The sequence below is a fragment of the Hypanus sabinus genome, chromosome 6 (assembly GCF_030144855.1).
Source record: "Hypanus sabinus isolate sHypSab1 chromosome 6, sHypSab1.hap1, whole genome shotgun sequence".
In the NCBI taxonomy this organism is placed as follows: Eukaryota; Metazoa; Chordata; class Chondrichthyes; order Myliobatiformes; family Dasyatidae; genus Hypanus; species Hypanus sabinus.
This window is the reverse complement of record NC_082711.1, coordinates 12,388,156-12,407,311: the sequence shown is the minus strand read 5'-3', so window position 1 is coordinate 12,407,311 and position 19,156 is coordinate 12,388,156. Positions and strand designations below refer to the sequence as shown.

Sequence of the window (19,156 nt, the reverse complement as noted above, 5' to 3'; positions counted from 1 at the left end):
AATCTTGCCAGAAACCATTGATATAGTATTCCAAATGTAATCTAATTAGTTCAACAAAAGAAAAGCCCAAAGATAATTTCCATTGGTTGGCACTCAAAACTCTTCCAGTTAGTACTCTGTTCTGTAGTTTCATGACTAGAGTGGAGCAATGCACGTCAGGTCTGTTACTGACCTGCAAACGTGATCTAATCTTATGCTAAAATTAATTCAAGTTCTTGCATAATATGGGAGCAAGTCGTTTTTCACTGTATCTTGGTACACATTACAGTAATGAAAAACAATTTGCCAATATTAATTTGGGAAACCATTAATGTTACTGTGACTTGGCCTTCAAGTTTACGGTTAAAATTTGAAAAAAAAAACATTGTTCTGTAAATTCCAAACAGGTTGATCAGTATCTGTTTGGCTCCATTAATGCTCAAAGTGTTAAACTTGCCCAGAGATAGTGACTGGTCTGCTGTGTGGTATTTTTCCAGAAGTTATCTTCAGGAGTTACTGACTCTGCTCTACCACCCCTGCTCCAAACAGCCCCTCCCCTCTGTTTAAAAGTTCATAGATATCAATACACCACAAACATCAGGGCACCTTATCTCCGCTCTGAATAACATGGAAGATGGTAATGATATGGGAGTTGTGACAGTGACAAAAGTAATACTTCAAATGCAAAACATGTCAATTTTACTGTAAAGCTGAAGTGTTTTAAATATTTCAGTGATCTTCTCCATTAAAGAAACTTGCTAACATTGTACTTTTGGTATCACCCCATATAAAACCTGCACTTAGACAAAATTATCATTCTGATCAAAGCTCGGCTCTGCAACAGACACAAACAACTTCCTTAAGATTGCATAAATCCAACCACTACCTTCAACAATGTTCAGGCAACTCAATACCAGACAGGTCAAAGCAACCTACCTGATTGGTAGCAAGCAGTCGCTGACTGAAGCAGTAGAGACCTAGGCAGCTGACACCACTGAGATTTCTAAACTTAAGACCTATGCTCCAGAACCAGCTGTGACTCTTTCCAAGTTATTCTAACATTGTTGCAACAATTTATCTTTAACAAAGAACATTAAAACACAGTACAGACCCTTTGAACCACACTGTTGTGCTGATCTTTTAACCTACTTTAATCTATCTCTTCCCTCCCACATAGCCATATGGAATCAATCCCAAATATTTATATGTGCTTATCTAAGAGCTCCTTAAATGTTCCTAATGTACCTGCCTCTACCACCACCCCTGACAAGGTGTTCCACACATCAACTACTCTCTTTTTAAACTGTGTTTGGGAACCATAGAAACATAGAAAATAGGTGCAGGAGTAGGCCATTCGGCCCTTCGAGCCTGTACCGCCATTCAGTATGATCATGGCTGATCATCCAACTCAGAACCCTGTACCTGCTTTCTCTCCATACCCCCTGATCCCTTTAGCCACAAGGGCCATATCTAACTTCCTCTTAAATATAGCCAATGAACCAGCCTCAACTGTTTCCTGTGGCAGAGAATTCCACAGATTCACCACTCTGTGTAAAGAAGTCTTTCCTCATCTCAGTCCTAAAAGGCTTCCCCTTCATCCTTAAACTGTGACCCCTCGTTCTGGACTTGCCTAACATCGGAAACAATCTCCCTGCATCTAGCCTGTCCAATCCCTTTAGAATTTTATATGTTTCAATAAGATCCCCCCTCAATCTTCAAAATTCCAGTGAGTATAAGCCTAGTCTTTCTTCATATGAAAGTCCTGCCATCCCAGGAATCAATCTGGTGAACCTTCTCTGTACTCCCTCTATGGCAAGAATGTCTTTCCTCAGATTAGGGGACCAAAACTACACACAATATTCTAGGTGCAGTCTCACCAAGGCCTTGTACAACTGCAGTAGAACCTCCCTGCTCCTGTACTCAAATACTTTTGCTATGAATGCCAACATACCATTTGCCTTTTTCACCGCCTGCTGTACCTGCATGCCCACCTTCAATGACTGGTGTACAATGACACCCAGGTCTCGTTGCATCTCCCTTTTTCCTAATCGGCCACCGTTCAGATAATAATCTGTTTTCCTGTTCTTGCAACCAAAGTGGATAACCTCACATTTATCCACATTAAATTGCATCTGCCATGAATTTGCCCACTCACCTAACCTATCCAAGTCACCCTGCATCCTCTTAGCATCCTCCTCACAGCTAACACCGCCGCCCAGCTTCGTGTCATACGCAAACCTGGAGATGCTGCATTTAATTCCCTCGTCTAAATCATTAATATATATTGTAAACAACTGGGGTCCCAGCACTGAGCCTTGCAGTACCCCACTAGTCACTGCCTGCCATTCTGAAAAGGTTTTGTTTACTCCCACTCTTTGCTTCCTGTCTGCCAACCAATTCTCTATCCACATCAATACCATATCCCCAATACCGTGTGCTTTAAGTTTGCACACTAATCTCCTGTGTGGGACCTTGTCAAAAGCCTTTTGAAAATCTAAATATACCACATCCACTGGCTCTGCCCTATCCACTCTACTAGTTACATCTGTACAATGTCCTGTGTATGTTACTCAAAATGGGTTTTTTGGTTTGTTAAGAGTAGGAATGCTTCTTTGATAAGTGTTTCTCTCGCAGTTGTTTTGCTTTATACTTGTTGATATGGTAATTGTATTCATTTGTTAACCAATGGGGAATGTTATTTTGTCTTGTGAGGCTGGGAACTTAGGGGAGGGGTTTCTCGTGGGCTTTTGAGAGAGAGCGGGAGAAAGACGTCGAGGAAGGTGGACGTGCGCTGCACTGCTCGGAAGACCACCGGGCGTGGTCCTAGGTGCGAAGACGTGGAGGTCGAAGGCAAGCGACAAGGGGTCGAATGGTTCGATGTTTGAGCTCCAACGACATGCACTAAACTACTGAACTTTGATAAGTTGGCGCCTTTTTGTTTTTTTCCCTTGCATATATGTTGTATTGCCTAATACTCTTTTAATTTTAGTAAACTCTTTAAAGTGTATTTCATAACGGTATTTGTTGTGGGTTTGATACTATGGGCGGGCGCGAGGCATAAACTCGATTCTCACAGCACCTGCGTGTACGGGAGGTGGGATTGGTGTGTGGTTGGATCTCCTTTTCCCCTAGACATAAACCAGCCTGTTGGGTAAGTGTTACATTTGTGGGGTGCTCATCCTGGATTGGATTGTCAGGGGCTGTGGAATCGCGCAGGCAGCAGAGCGGAGATGGACAGAGATAAGATTGTTAGCTGGTGCGAATTTGAAGGTGTACCGGTGCAGTATGCTTGTGCAGTGAGCGGACTGAATTTTTGAATTTCGGGAGACGCGATAGTGCAGGGCTTAAGTTCGGTGAAGGGTATTAGGCAGGTAGAATTGGTAGCTAGACGGTGTGGTAAAGAGGTAGAGTCTAGCTGGGTGTTGGTTCATACGAGTGCTGACGTCAGGACGTTGGAAATGCTGGCGACGGTCAGTGTTCCGGGGGAGGCAGGGCCGTGGGGGCTCCACACCCTCTCCAAGGATGAGGCTGAGGAGCCAGAGCTAGAGGTGGATCCTAGAGAGGTGCCTGGCACTAGTAAAGGGAGGTGGGAGGTGAGAGTCATGACTAGGCGCTCCCCAGGTAGGGTGGAAGCCTCAGAGCTGGCAGCCGCACTTAATTCCCTGGTGGGAGTGGCCGAGAGGCCACAGCTGAAGCTGGGGGTGTTCTCCGGAGCCAAGCCTACTCCGGACGGGGAGGTGGACTATGAGACCTGGATCGAGCATAGGTCTTTGATGTTAGAGGAGTGGCCAGGCTCGGAGGAGGAGAAGAGGCAGTCATTGGTGGGAAGTTTGAGGGGTTTAGCAGCCAAAATAGTCCGGGAGTTGAAAGCTGAGAAGCCTGGGGCCTCAGTGGAGGAATGCATAGAATTTTTGGAGGGACCGTTTGGGTTGTCAGGCTTTGGGTTGGCTGCTTTTAACAGAGTTCCAACGCCTGGAACAATGGAGAGGGGAAAAGCTCTCCGAGTACATATTTCGGATGGAGGGGATGCTTACGGGATTGCGGCGCCGGGGGGTAGTGAAGGCGCCTGACGTGGCTAGCGTTAGGATGAGTCCACTATTCAGTGGCTCTCTGGAGGAGGACAAGCTGGCGTGGACTATCCGGCAGGCTTATAGGAAAGGCCCCCCTCCATCGTTCGGGCAACTGATTAGAGAGGTGCGGGAGGAAGAGAGAGCGTTGGGGCGGAAAAGGGGCGCGGGCCTACGGGAGCGATCTTCAGCGATACAGGAAGTGGTGGCTGGGTGGAGGATTGGCAACCCCCCGGGGAGTAGGAACCCCCTCTGGAGGGGAGGGACAGGGGAGGTACCCACTCCCGGGGGCGACCAGTGCAGTGGGTTGGGAGCGGGAGCCGTCCTGGAAGAGGAGGGGCGGCAGGCAGCGTGTGCTTTAACTGTGGGAAAGAGGGGCATTTCAGGCGGGACTGTGGGCGGCCGAGGGTGTGCTATAGCTGTGGAGAGGAGGGACACTTTAGGTGGGATTGTGAGAGACAAGGAGTCCCGTGGAGGACAAGCCCCCCTGCGATTAAGAAGGGAGAGGTGTCAGGGAAACTTAGGAGAGGCTCAGTGAGGGAACGGACTGGAGCCTCTGGAGGAACACTTTCCCAGAGATCAGCCGGAAGACCATCGGGTGCCCACGCCTCTATTCCGGATGGGCTGATAGGACCCCGTGCCAGTGTGGGTCTACGGATAGAGGGAATTTACGCAAAAGCCGTTCTTGATACGGGATCGCAGGTGACCTTATTGTACCGATCTTTCTACAATCAATAACTAAAGCATTTGCCCGTAACCCCATTTGACGCCCTGCAGATTTGGGGTGTGAGCGAGGGTGACTACCCGTACGATGGGTACCTATCGGTGAGATTGGAGTTCTTGGAGGGCGATGTGGGAGTGTCAGAAGCTATTGAGACGTTGGTGTTGGTGTGTCCTGACCCAGTGGAAACCGGTGGTGATGCCCTCCTGGTGGGGACTAACTCCCCCGTTGTGCGACGGCTCCTGGGAGCTTGTAAGGAGAAAGGGGGGGGGGGAAGACTTTCTGGAGACCCTCTTAGTGCATCCAGTGTTTCGAGCAGTGTTCGAAGAAGGGGTTGCCTCCCAAGGGCTGGATCCGGAGTGTAAACGAGGGACGGTGTGGTGTACGCAGGTGAGGCCCAAGGTGATCCGACCCGGGGAGGTAGCACTAGTGATGGGGACCCCCAGATTCCCAGGAGTGCCGAAGGGCGAAGCCCTGTTAGTAGATGCCCCGGATGACCTTGAAGGGGAGACACCATTTCCACTGGGGGTGCTGGTGAGGCCCAAAGTGCAGAGACCAGAGGTGGTACATGCGAGACGTATAGCTTTAAGTGTCAGGAACACCACGGCAAGAGAAATCACCTTTAAGAGGGGAATGCCGCTGGCACATCTGTTCCCGGTGACGATAATGTCTAGCGCACCAGTGAGGACCCCTAACAGGGAGGGATCGGAGCATCGAAGGGAGCTGACCACTGAAGCCTTTAACTTCGGGGATTCCCCAGTGTCGCCAGAGTGGAAACACCGGCTAGTGGAGAAGATGCTGAGGATGGAAGCTGTTTTTTCTCGGGGCGAGTTTGATGTTGGTTGCTCCAAAAGCACTCGCCACACCATCCGGGTGACGGAGGACACCCTGTTCCGAGAGAGATCCCGGCGGCTGGCTCCGGCAGATGTTGAGGATGTGCGGCAGCATTTGTGCAAGTTGAAGGAGGTCGGAATCATAGCTGAGTCTCGAAGTCCTTATGCGTCCCCAATAGTGGTGGCACGGAAGAAGAATGGGAAAGTGCGCATGTGTGTTGACTACAGGACGTTGAATCGGCGAACTGTCCCTGATCAATATACTGTCCCAAGAGTCGAGGATGCGCTGGCCTGCCTGAGCGGTGTGAAGTGGTTCAGTGTGCTGGACTTAAGAAGTGGGTATTACCAGATCCCGATGAGTGCGGCCGATAAAGAGGAGACCGCTTTTATCTGCCCGCTGGGGTTCTTTCAGTTCGAACGAATGCCCCAAGGCATATCGGGAGCCCCAGCTACCTTCCAGAGGCTCATGGAGAGAACTGTGGGGGATATGAATCTGTTGGAGGTGCTGGTGTACCTGGACGATTTGATAGTGTTTGGATCGACTTTGGAGGAACATGAGGAGAGGCTGTTGAAGGTGTTGGGCCGGCTTAATGAAGAAGGGTTGAAGCTTTCCCTGGACAAATGCCAGTTCTGCAGGTCATCGGTTAGCTACGTTGGCCATATCATTTCGCGAGAGGGAGTGGCTACTGATCCAACCAAGATAGAGGCCGTGACCACCTGGCCGAGACCCCAGAAAGTGGGCGCTCTGCACTCATTTTTGGGGTTCTGTGAGTATTACCGCCAATTTGTGAAAGGATACACAAAAGTGTGTCATCCGTTGACTCAGCTGTTGTGTGGCTATCCCCCCGTGGGAAAGGAAAGGAAGGGGGACCAGAGACAGGATACTGGAGGATACTGGAACCCGGCAGAACCTTTTGGCTCGAGATGGGATGATCGATGTGAAGAGGCGTTCCGACCTTTGAAAAGGGCACTGACCCAGGCCCCGGTGTTGGCTTTTGCCGATCCCCAGAAGCCATATGTGCTGCACACGGATGCCAGCCGAGAGGGTCTAGGGGCTGTTCTGTACCAGGAACATGGCAAAGCATTGAGGCCGGTAGCCTTTGTAAGCTGAAGCTCGTCACCATCTGAGAGAAACTATCCCACTCACAAGTTGGAGTTCCTGGCGCTGAAGTGGGCAGTGGTGGACAAGCTGGGCGATTACCTGTACGGAGCCAAGTTTGAGGTGAGAACGGATAACAATTCCCTCACTTATATTTTGACTTCGGCGAAGCTGGATGCCACAGGACATCGGTGGCTGGCGGCCTTGTCTGTATATGATTTCAGCCTGAGGTACCGCCCCGGAAGCAAGAATGTCGATGCGGATGCTTTGTCACGTCAGGAGCCGGGGGAACAGGAGAAGGACGAGGAGTGGGAGAATGTCCCTGCCCCTGGAGTGAAGGCGATGTGTCAGTTTGCTATCACCGTGAAGGCAGAAGAAAGAGGGAGGATGGAAAGAGACGTGGACCACTTGAGGGTTTTTGACGACGCCATACCCCTAGCTTACTATGACTTGACCGCACAGCATACTAAACAGTTGCCGGAACTGAGTCCGTGGGAAGTGGCAGCTGCTCAGCAAAATGACCCGGGCATTGGCACAGTGTGGAGAGCGGTCGAGAAGGGGGATGTGGCATTGGCTGAGAAGGCGAAACACCCAGTCGTGCCTCTGTTATTGAAGGAGTGGTCTCGGTTAAAGTTAAAGAACCAAATCTCGTACCGGGTAACGGCACCTCCGGACCAACCCCGTGGTTGGCAACTGGTCCTGCCGGAGGAGTATCAACAGGCTGTACTCCAGGCCTTACATGATGATTCTGGACACTTGGGGGTGGAAAAGACCTATGGATTACTCAAAGACCGGTTCTACTGGCCCCGGATGAGGGGGGGAAGTCGAAGAATACTGTAGAGGATGCAGTCGTTGCATCCGGAGGAAGACCCTGCCAGCGTCGGCGGCTCCACTGTCGCACTTGCAGAGTGTGGGACCTTTGGACTTGGTATGTATGGATTTCATGTCGATTGAGCCTGACACCAGCAACACCACGAATGTCTTGGTCATCACCGATCATTACACTCGCTATGCTCAGGCATTTCCCACCAAGGATCAGAAGGCGACGACAGTGGCAAAGGTGCTATGGGAAAAGTATTTTGATCATTACGGCCTTCCCAGGCGAATCCATAGTGATCAGGGGCGGGACTTTGAGAGCCGCCTTATCCATGAATTACTGACCATGCTTGGGGTTGAGAAATCCAGGACTACCCCTTATCACCCACAGGGAGATCCTCAGCCAGAGAGGTTCAACAGGACCCTGTTGGATATGCTCGGGACGCTGGAGATTGGGCAGAAAAGCAGGTGGAGTCGTCATATTGGACAATTGGTTCACTGTTACAATTGTACTCGCAATGATGCTACAGGGTACTCGCCCTATTATCTGATGTTCGGGCAGGAAGTGAGGTTGCCAATTGATTTGTGTTTTGGGAGTGAAGTGGGTGAATTACCTGGGAAGTCATATCTAAAGTATGTGTCCGACATGAAGAGGGAGTTACAGCGGGCGTACGAGTTGGCCGAGGCAGCGGCTACCAAACAAAACCAGTGAAATAAGATGCGGTATGATCGAAAGGTGAAGTTTGTCCAATTATTGCCGGGCGACCGGGTCCTTTTACGGAATTTGGGACTCACTGGTAAGCACAAGTTAGCAGATTGATGGGCGGCCAGCCCCTATGTAATAGAGAGCCAGATGCCGAACCTGCCAGTTAACCGGGTGAAACCTGAGGATGGGAAAGGGCCTATTAAGGTTCTCCATCGGAATCACCTGCTTCCCCTGGGTCAAGCGATGCAGGTGGATAAGGAGCCTGAGAGGGAGGTTGCGCCTAGTACAAGGACTCTGCGAGGGCGCGGAGAAAGGGAAGAGCCCGCTGCTGAAGAGCGGGGACGGGTCCCTCACCTGGGAATGACTACTGATTCGGAAGAGGATGACTCAGATGAGTGGGCCCTGTTCCCATTCGCTGGCGCTCCAGTACCAGAAGAGGAGACTCCCGGCCCTTCCCATACTGAGTTGGGTGAGAGGAGGGAAGGTCTTGAGGGTCAGATGGAGAGGCAGCCAACATTGGGGGGAGAGAGGATGGAACCCGAGAGTGAGCTGGAGAGATTTCAGGTGAGGGAGGACCCCCGTAAAGAAGGGGGTGAGGGTCTGTCAGGTAGACCTGGGGAGTCCGTGACAGTGGGTTCGCAGGTGAAGAGGGAGCCCAGTGGGGCAGAAGGGGTATGGAGATCTCAGAGGATTAGGTGCCCCCTGGAGCGGTTAACATATGTGGTGCCAGGAGAACTGAGTGTGATTTCTACTGCTCTGGGTAGTTATGTCACTGTTTTCTGCACCTGGGTTGGGTTTTGTGTGTTGTAAGAAGTGTTGGGGAACTCTGGTAATGCCATGAGGGCATGACATTTGCTGGTGGGGAGAGAATGTACAATGTCCTGTGTATGTTACTCAAAATGGGTTTTTTGGTTTGTTAAGAGTAGGAATGCTTCTTTGATAAGTGTTTCTCTCGCAGTTGTTTTGCTTTATACTTGTTGATATGGTAATTGTATTCATTTGTTAACCAATGGGGAATGTTATTTTGTCTTGTGAGGCTGGGAACTTGGGGGAGGGGTTTTTTGCGGGCATTTGAGAGAGAGCAGGAGAAAGACGTCGAGGAAGGTGGACATGCGCTGCACTGCTCGGAAGACCACTGGGCGTGGTCCTAGGTGCGAAGACGTGGAGAGCGGGAGGAAGACGTTGAGGAAGGTGGACTTGCGCTGCACTGCTCGGAAGACGACAGGGGGTGGTCCTAGGTGCGAAGACGTGGAGGTCGGAGGCAAGCGACGAGGGGTCGAATGGTTCGATTTTTGAGCTCAAACGATGTGCACTAAACTACTGAACTTTGATAAGTTGGCGCCTTTTTGTTTTTTTCCCTTGCATATATATTGTATTGCCTAATACTCTTTTAATTTTAGTAAACTCTTTGAAGTTTATTTCATAACGGTATTTGTTGTGGGTTTGATACTGTGGACAGCCGCGAGGCATAAACTTGATTCTCACAGCACCTGCATGAATGGGAGGTGGGTTTGGTGTGTGGCTGGATCTCCTTTTCCCCTAGACATATACCAGCCTGTTGGGTAAGTGTTACACATCTTCAAAAAATTCTATAAGATTCGTCAGACATGATTTTCCTTTAAAAAATCCATGCTGACTTTGTCCGATGATTTCACCTCTTTCCAAACGTGCTGTTATCACATCTTTGATAACCAACTCTAGCATTTTCCCCACCACCGATGACCGATAACCGGTCTATAATTCCCCAGTTTCACTCTCCCTCCTTTTTTAAAAAGTGGGGTTACATTAGCCACCCTCCAAGCCTCAGGAACTAATCCAGAATCTAAGGAGTTTTGAAAAATTATCACTAATGCATCCATTATTTCTTGGGCTACTTCCTTAAGCAATCTGGGATGCAGACCATCTGGCCCTGGGGATTTATTTGCCTTTAATCCCTTCAATTTACCTAACACCACTTCCCTACTAACATGTATTTCCCTCAGTTCCTCCATCACACTAGACCCTCGGTCCCTTACTATTTCCGGAAGATTATTTATGTACTCCTTAGTGAAGACAGAACCAAAGTAGTTATTCAATTGGTCTGCCATGTCTTTGTTCCTTATGATCAATTCACCTGTTTCTGACTGTAAAGGACCTACATTTGTCTTGACCAATCTTTTTCTTTTGACATGTCTATAAAAGCTTTTACAGTCAGTTTTTATGTTCCCTGCCAGCTTTCTCTCGTAATCTTTTTTCCCTTTCCTAATTAAGCCCTTTGTCCTCCTCTGCTGGTCTCTGAATTTCTCCCAGTCCTCAGGTGTGCCACTTTTTTTTGCTAATTTATATGTTTCTTCTTTGGACTTGATACTAACCCTAATTTCCCTTGTCAGCCACGGGTGCACTACCTTCCCTGGTTTATTCTTTTGCCAAACTGGGATGAACAATTGTTGTAGTTCATCCATGCGATCTTTAAATGCTTGCCATTGCATATCCACCATCAACCCTTTAAGTATCATTTGCCAATCTATCTTAGCTAATTCACGTCTCATACCTTCAAAGTTACCCTTTAAGTTCAGAACCTTTGTTTCTGAATTAACTATGTCACTCTCCATTTTAATGAAGAATTCCACCATATTATGGTCACTCTTACCCAAGGGGCCTCGCACAACAAGATTGCTAACTAACCCTTCCTCATCGCTCAATACCCAATCTAGAATGGCCTGCTCTCTAGTTGGTTCCTCGACATGTTGGTTCAGAAAAGCATCCCGCATACATTCCAAGAAATCCTCTTCCTCAGCACCCTTACCAATTTGGTTCACCCAATCTATATGTAGATTGAAGTCACCCATTATAACTACTGTTCCTTTATTGCATGCATTTCTATTTTCCTGTTTAATGCCATCCCCAACCTCACTACTACTGTTAGGTGGCCTGTACACAACTCCCACCAGCGTTTTCTGCCCCTTAGTGTTATGCAGCTCTACCCATATCGATTCCACATCCTCCAGGCTAATGTCTTTCCTTTCTATTGCGTTAATCTCCTCTCTAACCAGCAATGCTACCCCACCTCCTTTTCTTTCCTGTCTATCCCTCCTGAATACTGAATATCCCTGGATGTTGACCTCCCATCCTTGGTCACCCTGGAGCCATGTCTCTGTGATCCCAACTATATCATATTCATTAATAACTATCTGCACATTCAATTCATCCACCTTGTTACGAATGCTCCTTGCACTGACACACAAAACCTTCAGGCTTGTTTTTACAACACTCTTACCCCTTATACAATTATGTTGAAAATGGCTCTTTTTGCTTTTTGCCCTGGATTTGCCTGCCTGCCACTTTTACTTTTCACCTTACTACTTTTTGCTTCTAACTCATTTTACACCCCTCTGTCTCTCTGCACTTGTTCCCATCCCCCGCCACATTAGTTTAAAGCCTCCTGAACAGCAGTAGCAAACGCTCCCCCTAGGACATTGGTTCCAGTCCAGCCCAGGTGTGGACAGTCCTGTTTATACAGGTCCCACCTCCCCCAGAACTGGTTCTAATGCCCCAGAAATTTGAATCCCTCCCCCTTGCACCATTTTTCAAGCCACGTATTCATCTGAAATATCCTCCTATTTCTACTCTGACCATGGTAGCATAGTGGTTTTAACAACTATTACAGTTGTAGTTTGGAGTTCAATCCTGGCCTCTGTAAGGAGTTTGTATGTCCTCTCTGTGTAATGCTTGGGTTTTTTTCCCCTGGGTGTTCCGGTTTCCTCCCACAGTCCAAAGATGCATTGGTTAATTAGTTGTTGTAAATAGTTCCATGATTAGGTAAAGGTTAAATCAGGGGTTGATGGGATTGCTGAGCAGTGAGGTTCGAAGGGCCAGAAAGGCCTATTCCATGGTGCATACCTAAATTTAAAAAAATTAAAATTAAAAAATTCAAACAAGAGGACACGAGTTGAGACTTAGGAGGCAAAAGTTTAAGGGTAACATGAGGGGGAATTTCTTTACTCAGAGAGTGGTAATTGTGTGGAATGAGCTTCCAGTAGAAGTGGTAGAGGCAGGTTCTGTATTGTCATTTAAAATAAAATTGGATAGGTATATGGACAGGAAAGGAATGGAGGGTTATGGGCTGAATGTGGGTTAGTGGGATTAGGTGAGTAAGCGTTCGGCACAGACTAGAAGGGCCAAGATGGCCTGTTTCCGTGCTGTAATTCTTATATGGTTAAAAAAATATCCATGTCATCCCCCCCCACTTTTACTTTCCTCCAATTGCCTTAAAATTATGCCCCCTGTATTAGCCATTACTGTCTGGGGAAAAAGTCTCCACAGTCTACTCAATCTATGCCTCTTACCTTGGACACCTCTATTAATCACCTCCCATCCTCTAAAAAGAAAAAAGCGCTAGCATGCTCAATCTTTCCTTGTAAGATATGCTCTCTAATCCAGGCAGCACCCGGGTAAGTCTCCTCTGCACCCTCATAAGGTCAGGTCTTACCATAGCTATTTGCTTTACAATGGAGTTATGATCACACAATATAGTGAGGTGGTTAGTGTCATGCTATATATAGCCCCATTGTAAGATAAGGGTTCAATTCTTGCCACTGTCTGGAAAGAGTCTGTACATTCTTCCTGTGACCATGTGGGATTTCTCCAGGTGTTCTGGTTTCCTCCCACATTCCAAAAAGGTATAGGTTAGGGTTAGGGAGTTGTGGTCATGCTGTGTTCACTGGAAGCATGGTACACTGCGGGCTGTCCAGTACAACCCTTGCTGATTTGATTTGATGCAAATGACATATTTCACTATGCTTTGATCTACGTGTGACAAATAAAGCTAATCTTTTCACCAGATTTTCCACTTCAAAGAAGCATGATTTTATTCCCTATAACCCAGTGGCACGAAACCTAAATTAGTACCCTTAATAACACCTGAATAAGAAGCAAAATGAAAATTCTTGTGGTAACTAAAAACACTTAAGAAAGAAAGAAAGATAACATGACTTACTACTGCAAGAGCCTGGTCTATGGGTTTTGAATCGATGTGATGCTTACGAAGCGAACTAATAGTTGGAATTTCATCAACTTCATCGAAGTCATCATCATCAATGTCAGCTGTAAAAGTTGATCAATCATTGTTTCAGTTGTATTTAACATGTACACGAACACTGAATATCAAAACTAAACACGACCAATGCCTAGCTAAGTAATTGTGAAGGAACCCAGATAAGATAACAAAACAGGCTTTACATTGGATTCAAGAGGTAATTTAGTGCATTTCTGGAGAAAGCAAGATTGAGTGAAGAGGCAAGCCATTGGGTCATATCTTCAAAAGATTCCAGCTGTTTACATAATGTCTCACTCTTGCAGCTCAGAGATGTTACTTTCTAATCTTGATGTATCATTTCAGCAATAGTATTATGGCCAAATGTAGAAAGACTTAAAGGCAGCAATAACTTAATTTCACCATATATTGTACAGAACTAGGAGTTAATCAATGGATACAAAGAATAGGAATCAGTGAATAACACACACAAATGCTGGAATAGCAAACATAAGGAAATCTGCAGATGCTGGAAATTCAAGCAACACACACAAAATGCTGGTGGAACGCAGCAGGCCAGGCAGCATCTATAGGGAGAAGCACAGTCGACGTTTCGGGCCAAGACCCATCCTCAGGACTGGAAAGGAAGTGGGGGGAAGTAGCCAGAATAAAAAGGTGGAGGGAGGAAAACAACAAGCTGGAAGGTAATAAGTGAAGCCAGGTGGGTGCAGAAGGGAGGACATGATGTAAGAAACGGGAACGTGATAGATGAAAAGTGAAGGTCTGGAGACTGAGGACTCTGATAAGAGAGCAGTGGACCATGGGAGAAAGGGAATAAGGAGGGGCATTAAAGGGAGGCAAGAGGCCAGAGTGGGGAAATTGGAGGAGGAAGGGGAAAGGTAAAATATTACCAGATGTTGGAGGAATCAATATTCATGGTATTAGATTGGAGACTACCTAAACCGAATATGAGGTGCCGCTCCTCCAACTGGACAGTGGCCTCATCAACAAACAAGAGAAAATCTGTAGATGCTGGAAATCAAATTAACATACACAAAATGATGGAGGAACTCCACAGGCCAGGGAGCATCTACAGAAAAGAATATAGTCAATATTTTGGGCCAAGACCCCTCAGCAAGACTGGAGAAAAAAAGATGAGGAGTCAGAGTTAGAAGGTGGGGGGATGGGGAGGAAGATACAAGATCATAAATGAAACTGGTGAGGTAAAAAGCCAGGAAGTTGACTGGTGAAAAAGATACAGGGCTGGAGAAGGGGGAATCTAATAGGAGAGGACAGAAGACCATGGGAGAAAGAAAAAGGAGGAGGAGCATCAGAGGGATGCGATAAGCAGGCATAGAGATAAGGTGAGGGAGGGACTATGGATGGATATGTCGGAATTGGAAACAGAATTAAAATGGGTGGCCACTGGCCCATCTCCACCATATCTGCTCTCAGCATGTGGCTTTTCATTCCGGAACAAAGGAGATGTCCTCCTCCAAAGAAAGGGGCTTCCCTTCCTTCACCATCAACACTGCCATCAACCATACCCCCTATATTTCACACATATCTGCCCTCACCCCAAAGTCCTACCATTCTACCAGGGATAGTTTCTCTTGCCCTCACCTACAGCCTTCACATCTAGTATATAATTCTCCATAACTTTCACCATCTCCAACAGAACTCCACCACCAAGCACATCTTTCCCTCCCTCCCCTACTTTCTGCATTCCCCAGGGAGTGCTCCCCTACACGATTCCCTTGCTCATTCATCCCTCCTAACTGATCTCCCTCCTGGCACTTATCCTTGCAAGCGGAACAAATGCTAAACCTACCAATACACTTCCTCCCTCACTACTTTTCAGGGCCCCAAACAGTTCTTCCAGGTGAGGCGACACTTCATCTGTGAGTTCGGTGCTCCTGCTATAGCCTCTTGTACATTGGAGAGACCTGACATAAACTGGGAGACAGCTTCACCGAGCACCTATACGCCGTCTGCCAGAAAAAGCAGGATCTACTGATGGCCACCCATTTTAATTACACTTCCCATTCCCATTCTGACAAATCCATCCATGGCCTCCTCTATTCTCATGATGAGGCCACACTAAGGTTGGAGGGCAACACCTTATATTCCATCTGGGTAGCCTCCAACCTGATGGCATGAACATCGATTTCTCGAACTTCTGGTAATGGCCTCCCCCTTCTCTATTCCCCTCCCCTTTCCCTCTCTCACCTTACCTCCTTGCCTGCCAATCGCTTCCCTCTGGTGCTCCTCTTCCTTTTTCTTCCTTCCATGGCCTTCTGTTCTCTCCTATTAGATTACCCTTTCTCCAGCCCTGTATCTCTTTTACCAATCAACTTCCCACCTCTTTACTTCACCCCTCCTCCTCCCAGATTCACCTATCACCTCATGTTTCTTCCTTACTTCCTTCCCCCCACCTTGTAACTGACTCCTCTTTTTTTCTCTGGTCCTGATGAAGGGCCTCTGCCCAAAATGTCGACTATACTCTTGTAGATGCTGCCTGGCCTGCTGAGTTCCACAAGCCTTTTGTGCGTGTTGAGTGGTCTCATTAAGTATCCCAGTCCTTAGAAATTCATAATCTATATCAAAAATATCAAAACACAAGACTCCCATGTTTGCTGTTGTTTAAAACTAAATGGGAACATGTATAGTGATGAGGATGCCAACATCCAGGAGATACAGTGGAGCTGAGTGAATAGGCATCAGCAAGGACGATGGAAAGCAATGTAAAAAAAAAAGTGTACTGTTTTTGTCACCTTGTTATAAGAAATGTGATTAAGCTGGAAAGAGTGCAGAAAAGACAAAAAATGTTGCAAAGAATAAAGGAGTAAGTTACAGGAGGAGGTTGGCCAGGCTAGGTCTCTATTCCTTGGAACACAGCAGAATGAGGGCAACTCTGGCATGAAGATGGAAGTTAACAGAGACAAGTGGTGCAGTTTGGAACATTACACCAGGGCAAGGGAGCAGTGAATGGTAGTGCCCTGGAGAATGTTGCCCCAGTAAGACCCAAGGGCAAATGTAGTAGATCCTGAAAGTGATGATACAGGTGAAGAAGGTGATATAGCATGCTGCCCTAATTGGTATGGGCATAAGAGTTGGGACGCCATGTTGTAGAAAATGTGGATTGCGCATAGTGTGCATTTCTGGTCACCATGATCTAGGAAGGATGTAATTAAGCTAAAGGATCAGAAAAGAATCACAGGGACCTGTCATGACTAGAAGGCTGGAAGAACAGATTTCATCAACTGGAACTGTTTCCCCTGGAGTAAATGAAGCTGAGAGGATAGAGGGTTTGTAAAATTATGATCGTTTAGACAGTCACAGTCTTTTTCTCCATTAAACGACACTAAAACTAGAGGATAAAAGTTTGGGGTGAGAAGGGAAAGATTTAAAGGGGATGTGAGAGGCAATGTTTTCCACACAGAGTGTGGTGGGTATACAGAACAAGCTGCAGAGGAAGCTGTAGAAGCAGGTACAATTACAATGTATAAAAGCAAGTGGAAGATGTAGGGAACGGAGATGCTTAGAGAGGCAATGAGTGAAAATAAAGGGAGTCTTTGCTGGTTGGCTGCTGGTGACTAGTTCCACAGGAGTCTGTGTTAGGACCACTTCTTTTCACATTTAATATAAATGACTTGGATGATAGAATTGATGGTTTTGTGGCCAAGTTTGCAGATAATACAAAGATATGTGGAGAGGCAGGTAGTATTGAGGAAATAGGGAAGCTGCAAAATAACTTAAATTAGGAGAATGGCCAAAGCAGTGGCAGATGGAATACAGTGTTAGGAAGAGTATGGTCAGGCACTTTGGTAGAAGGCATAGACCATTTTCTAAATGGGGAGAAAATTCAAAACTAGAGGTGCAAATGGAGTTGGGAGTCCTCATGCAGGATTCCGTAAAGGACGAGTCAGTGGTGAGGAAGGCAAATGCAATATTGGCATTCATTTTGAAAGGACCAGAATACAAAAGCAAGAATGTGATGCTGTATCTTTATAAGGCATTGGTGAGACCTCACATGGGATATTGAGAGCCATTTGGGCACCTATCTAAGAAAGGATGTGCTGACTGGAGAGGGTTTGGAGGTGGTTTACAAGAATGATTCCAGGAATGAATATAAGGAATATTTGATGACTCTTGTCCTATACTTAAAAGGAGTTTAGAAGAATGGGAGGATCACATGTTGAAAGGCCTAAATACAGTGGATGTGGAAAGGACCCTTCCTGTAGCGGGAGAATCTAGGACCAAAGGGCATAGCCTCAGAATAGGATGTCCATTAGAATGGAGATGAGGAGAATTTCCTTAGCCAGAGAATGATGAATCTGAGGAATTCATTGCCACTGGCAGCCGTGGACACCAGATCATTGGGTGTATTTAAGGGGGAGGCCGATAGGTTCTTGATTAGTTAAGGCGTGAAAGGTTGCAAGGTGAAGGCAGGAGAATGGGGTTAAGGAGGAAAATTAATCAGTCATGATAGAATGGTTAAGGAACTCAATGGGCTGAATAGTCTAATTCTTCTCTTATCTCTTATGGACAGTTGCTACACTGTTTGACTCAAGGATTCTAACTTACTCGTGTAAAATGACCTCTTTCTTTGCAGAAAATATGTAGTACCCAGTCAGATTCAACTTCCACATAACTAAAAATAGCTGTTTCAGCTATTACTTAATACTAGCCTAACACAGACCAGAAACAGCAAGAAATCAAAGCTGCATACACACAAAGAAACAACTGCAGGGCAGTCTGATCACCATACTTGATCACAACAAGCAATTCACATTTTCCCAGTCTAAACATTCATTAAAAAAGCCAAATAGGTTGAAGTGATGAGAATTCTTATTCATTCATCGTTCTAGTAATTACTTGTGGATATACACTTAACACACCACTCTGAAGTGATTCTACAACCTACCATCATGTTCGTATACGAAGGCTGGAGAGTGGGGATGAGAGGAATAATAAATCAGCCATGATTGAATGGCGGTCAGACATAATGGGCTAAATGGTCTGATTCTGCTGCTACGTCTTCTGCAGGTTATTCAAATATGCTGAACTAAGCAGCTAATAGGTTACCAAGAATTATTCCTTTACACTGTTGCTGCTTACCAGGAATGCGAGTAGAGGAATATTTACCCCAATTTCTGATTTCTGCAAATGGGGACGAAATAAAACAACCGCCACAACATACAAATGAAAAGGAACAAAAAATTAATAATTCAAAAAAATGCACAGGTTAGCTTCAACAATTCTCCCCTCTTGCAGTTAACAGAAAAAGACTGCAGAAAAAGATTGCAGAACTCAAATTACTTAATCCTTAGGTACTATATAAAATTGAATTTTGACTTGTAGAAGGACCAAGACATCTGGAAGCCATACCTAACTGCAGCCGCTCCTCCAGCTGATTTTCAGAACACATTGAAGACATTCTGGAAAGAAAAAAAATCATAAATGAGGACATCATATATGAATAATTAATTTGCCCTGGTTCAGCCACATGGAAACTATGTCCAAAGAGCACACCAATGCCCCTACCTCCTAAGGAGGCTACTTCCAAGTGAATACAGAACATAGAACAGTACACAGGCTCTTTGGCCCACAATGTTATGCTGAACTGAATAAATTAATAATCAAATCACCAACTATTCTGCTCTACCTATGTTATTATCCTTCCATTTTCCTCACATTAATGTGCCAATCTAAATATCTCTTGAAAGTCTCTAATGTATCTGCCTCTGCCACCACTCCATGCAGCGTACTCCAGGTATACATCACGCTCTGTAAAAAAAAACTTGCCCCTCACATCTCCTTTAAAACTACTCTTCTCATCTTAGGTGCATGCCCTCTCATTTTAGACATTTAAACCCCAAGAAAAAAATACTGTCTACTCTATGACTGCCATAATCTTATAA

General features: G+C 46.3%; 1 protein-coding gene across 3 annotated transcripts in view; it reads right to left on the bottom strand.

Annotated features, from left to right (window-relative positions):
* Positions 1 to 19,156, bottom strand: part of mindy4 (MINDY lysine 48 deubiquitinase 4) — a 331,295-nt gene that overhangs the window by 179,301 nt on the left and 132,838 nt on the right. For all 3 annotated transcript variants that reach the window (XM_059971726.1, XM_059971727.1, XM_059971728.1), the window contains exons 6-7: positions 18,624 to 18,673; positions 13,197 to 13,303 (exon numbers count right to left, since the gene is read on the bottom strand). In XM_059971726.1, the coding sequence (XP_059827709.1) occupies positions 13,197 to 13,303; positions 18,624 to 18,673 (157 nt within the window). The remainder of the gene's footprint in view (positions 1 to 13,196; positions 13,304 to 18,623; positions 18,674 to 19,156) is intronic.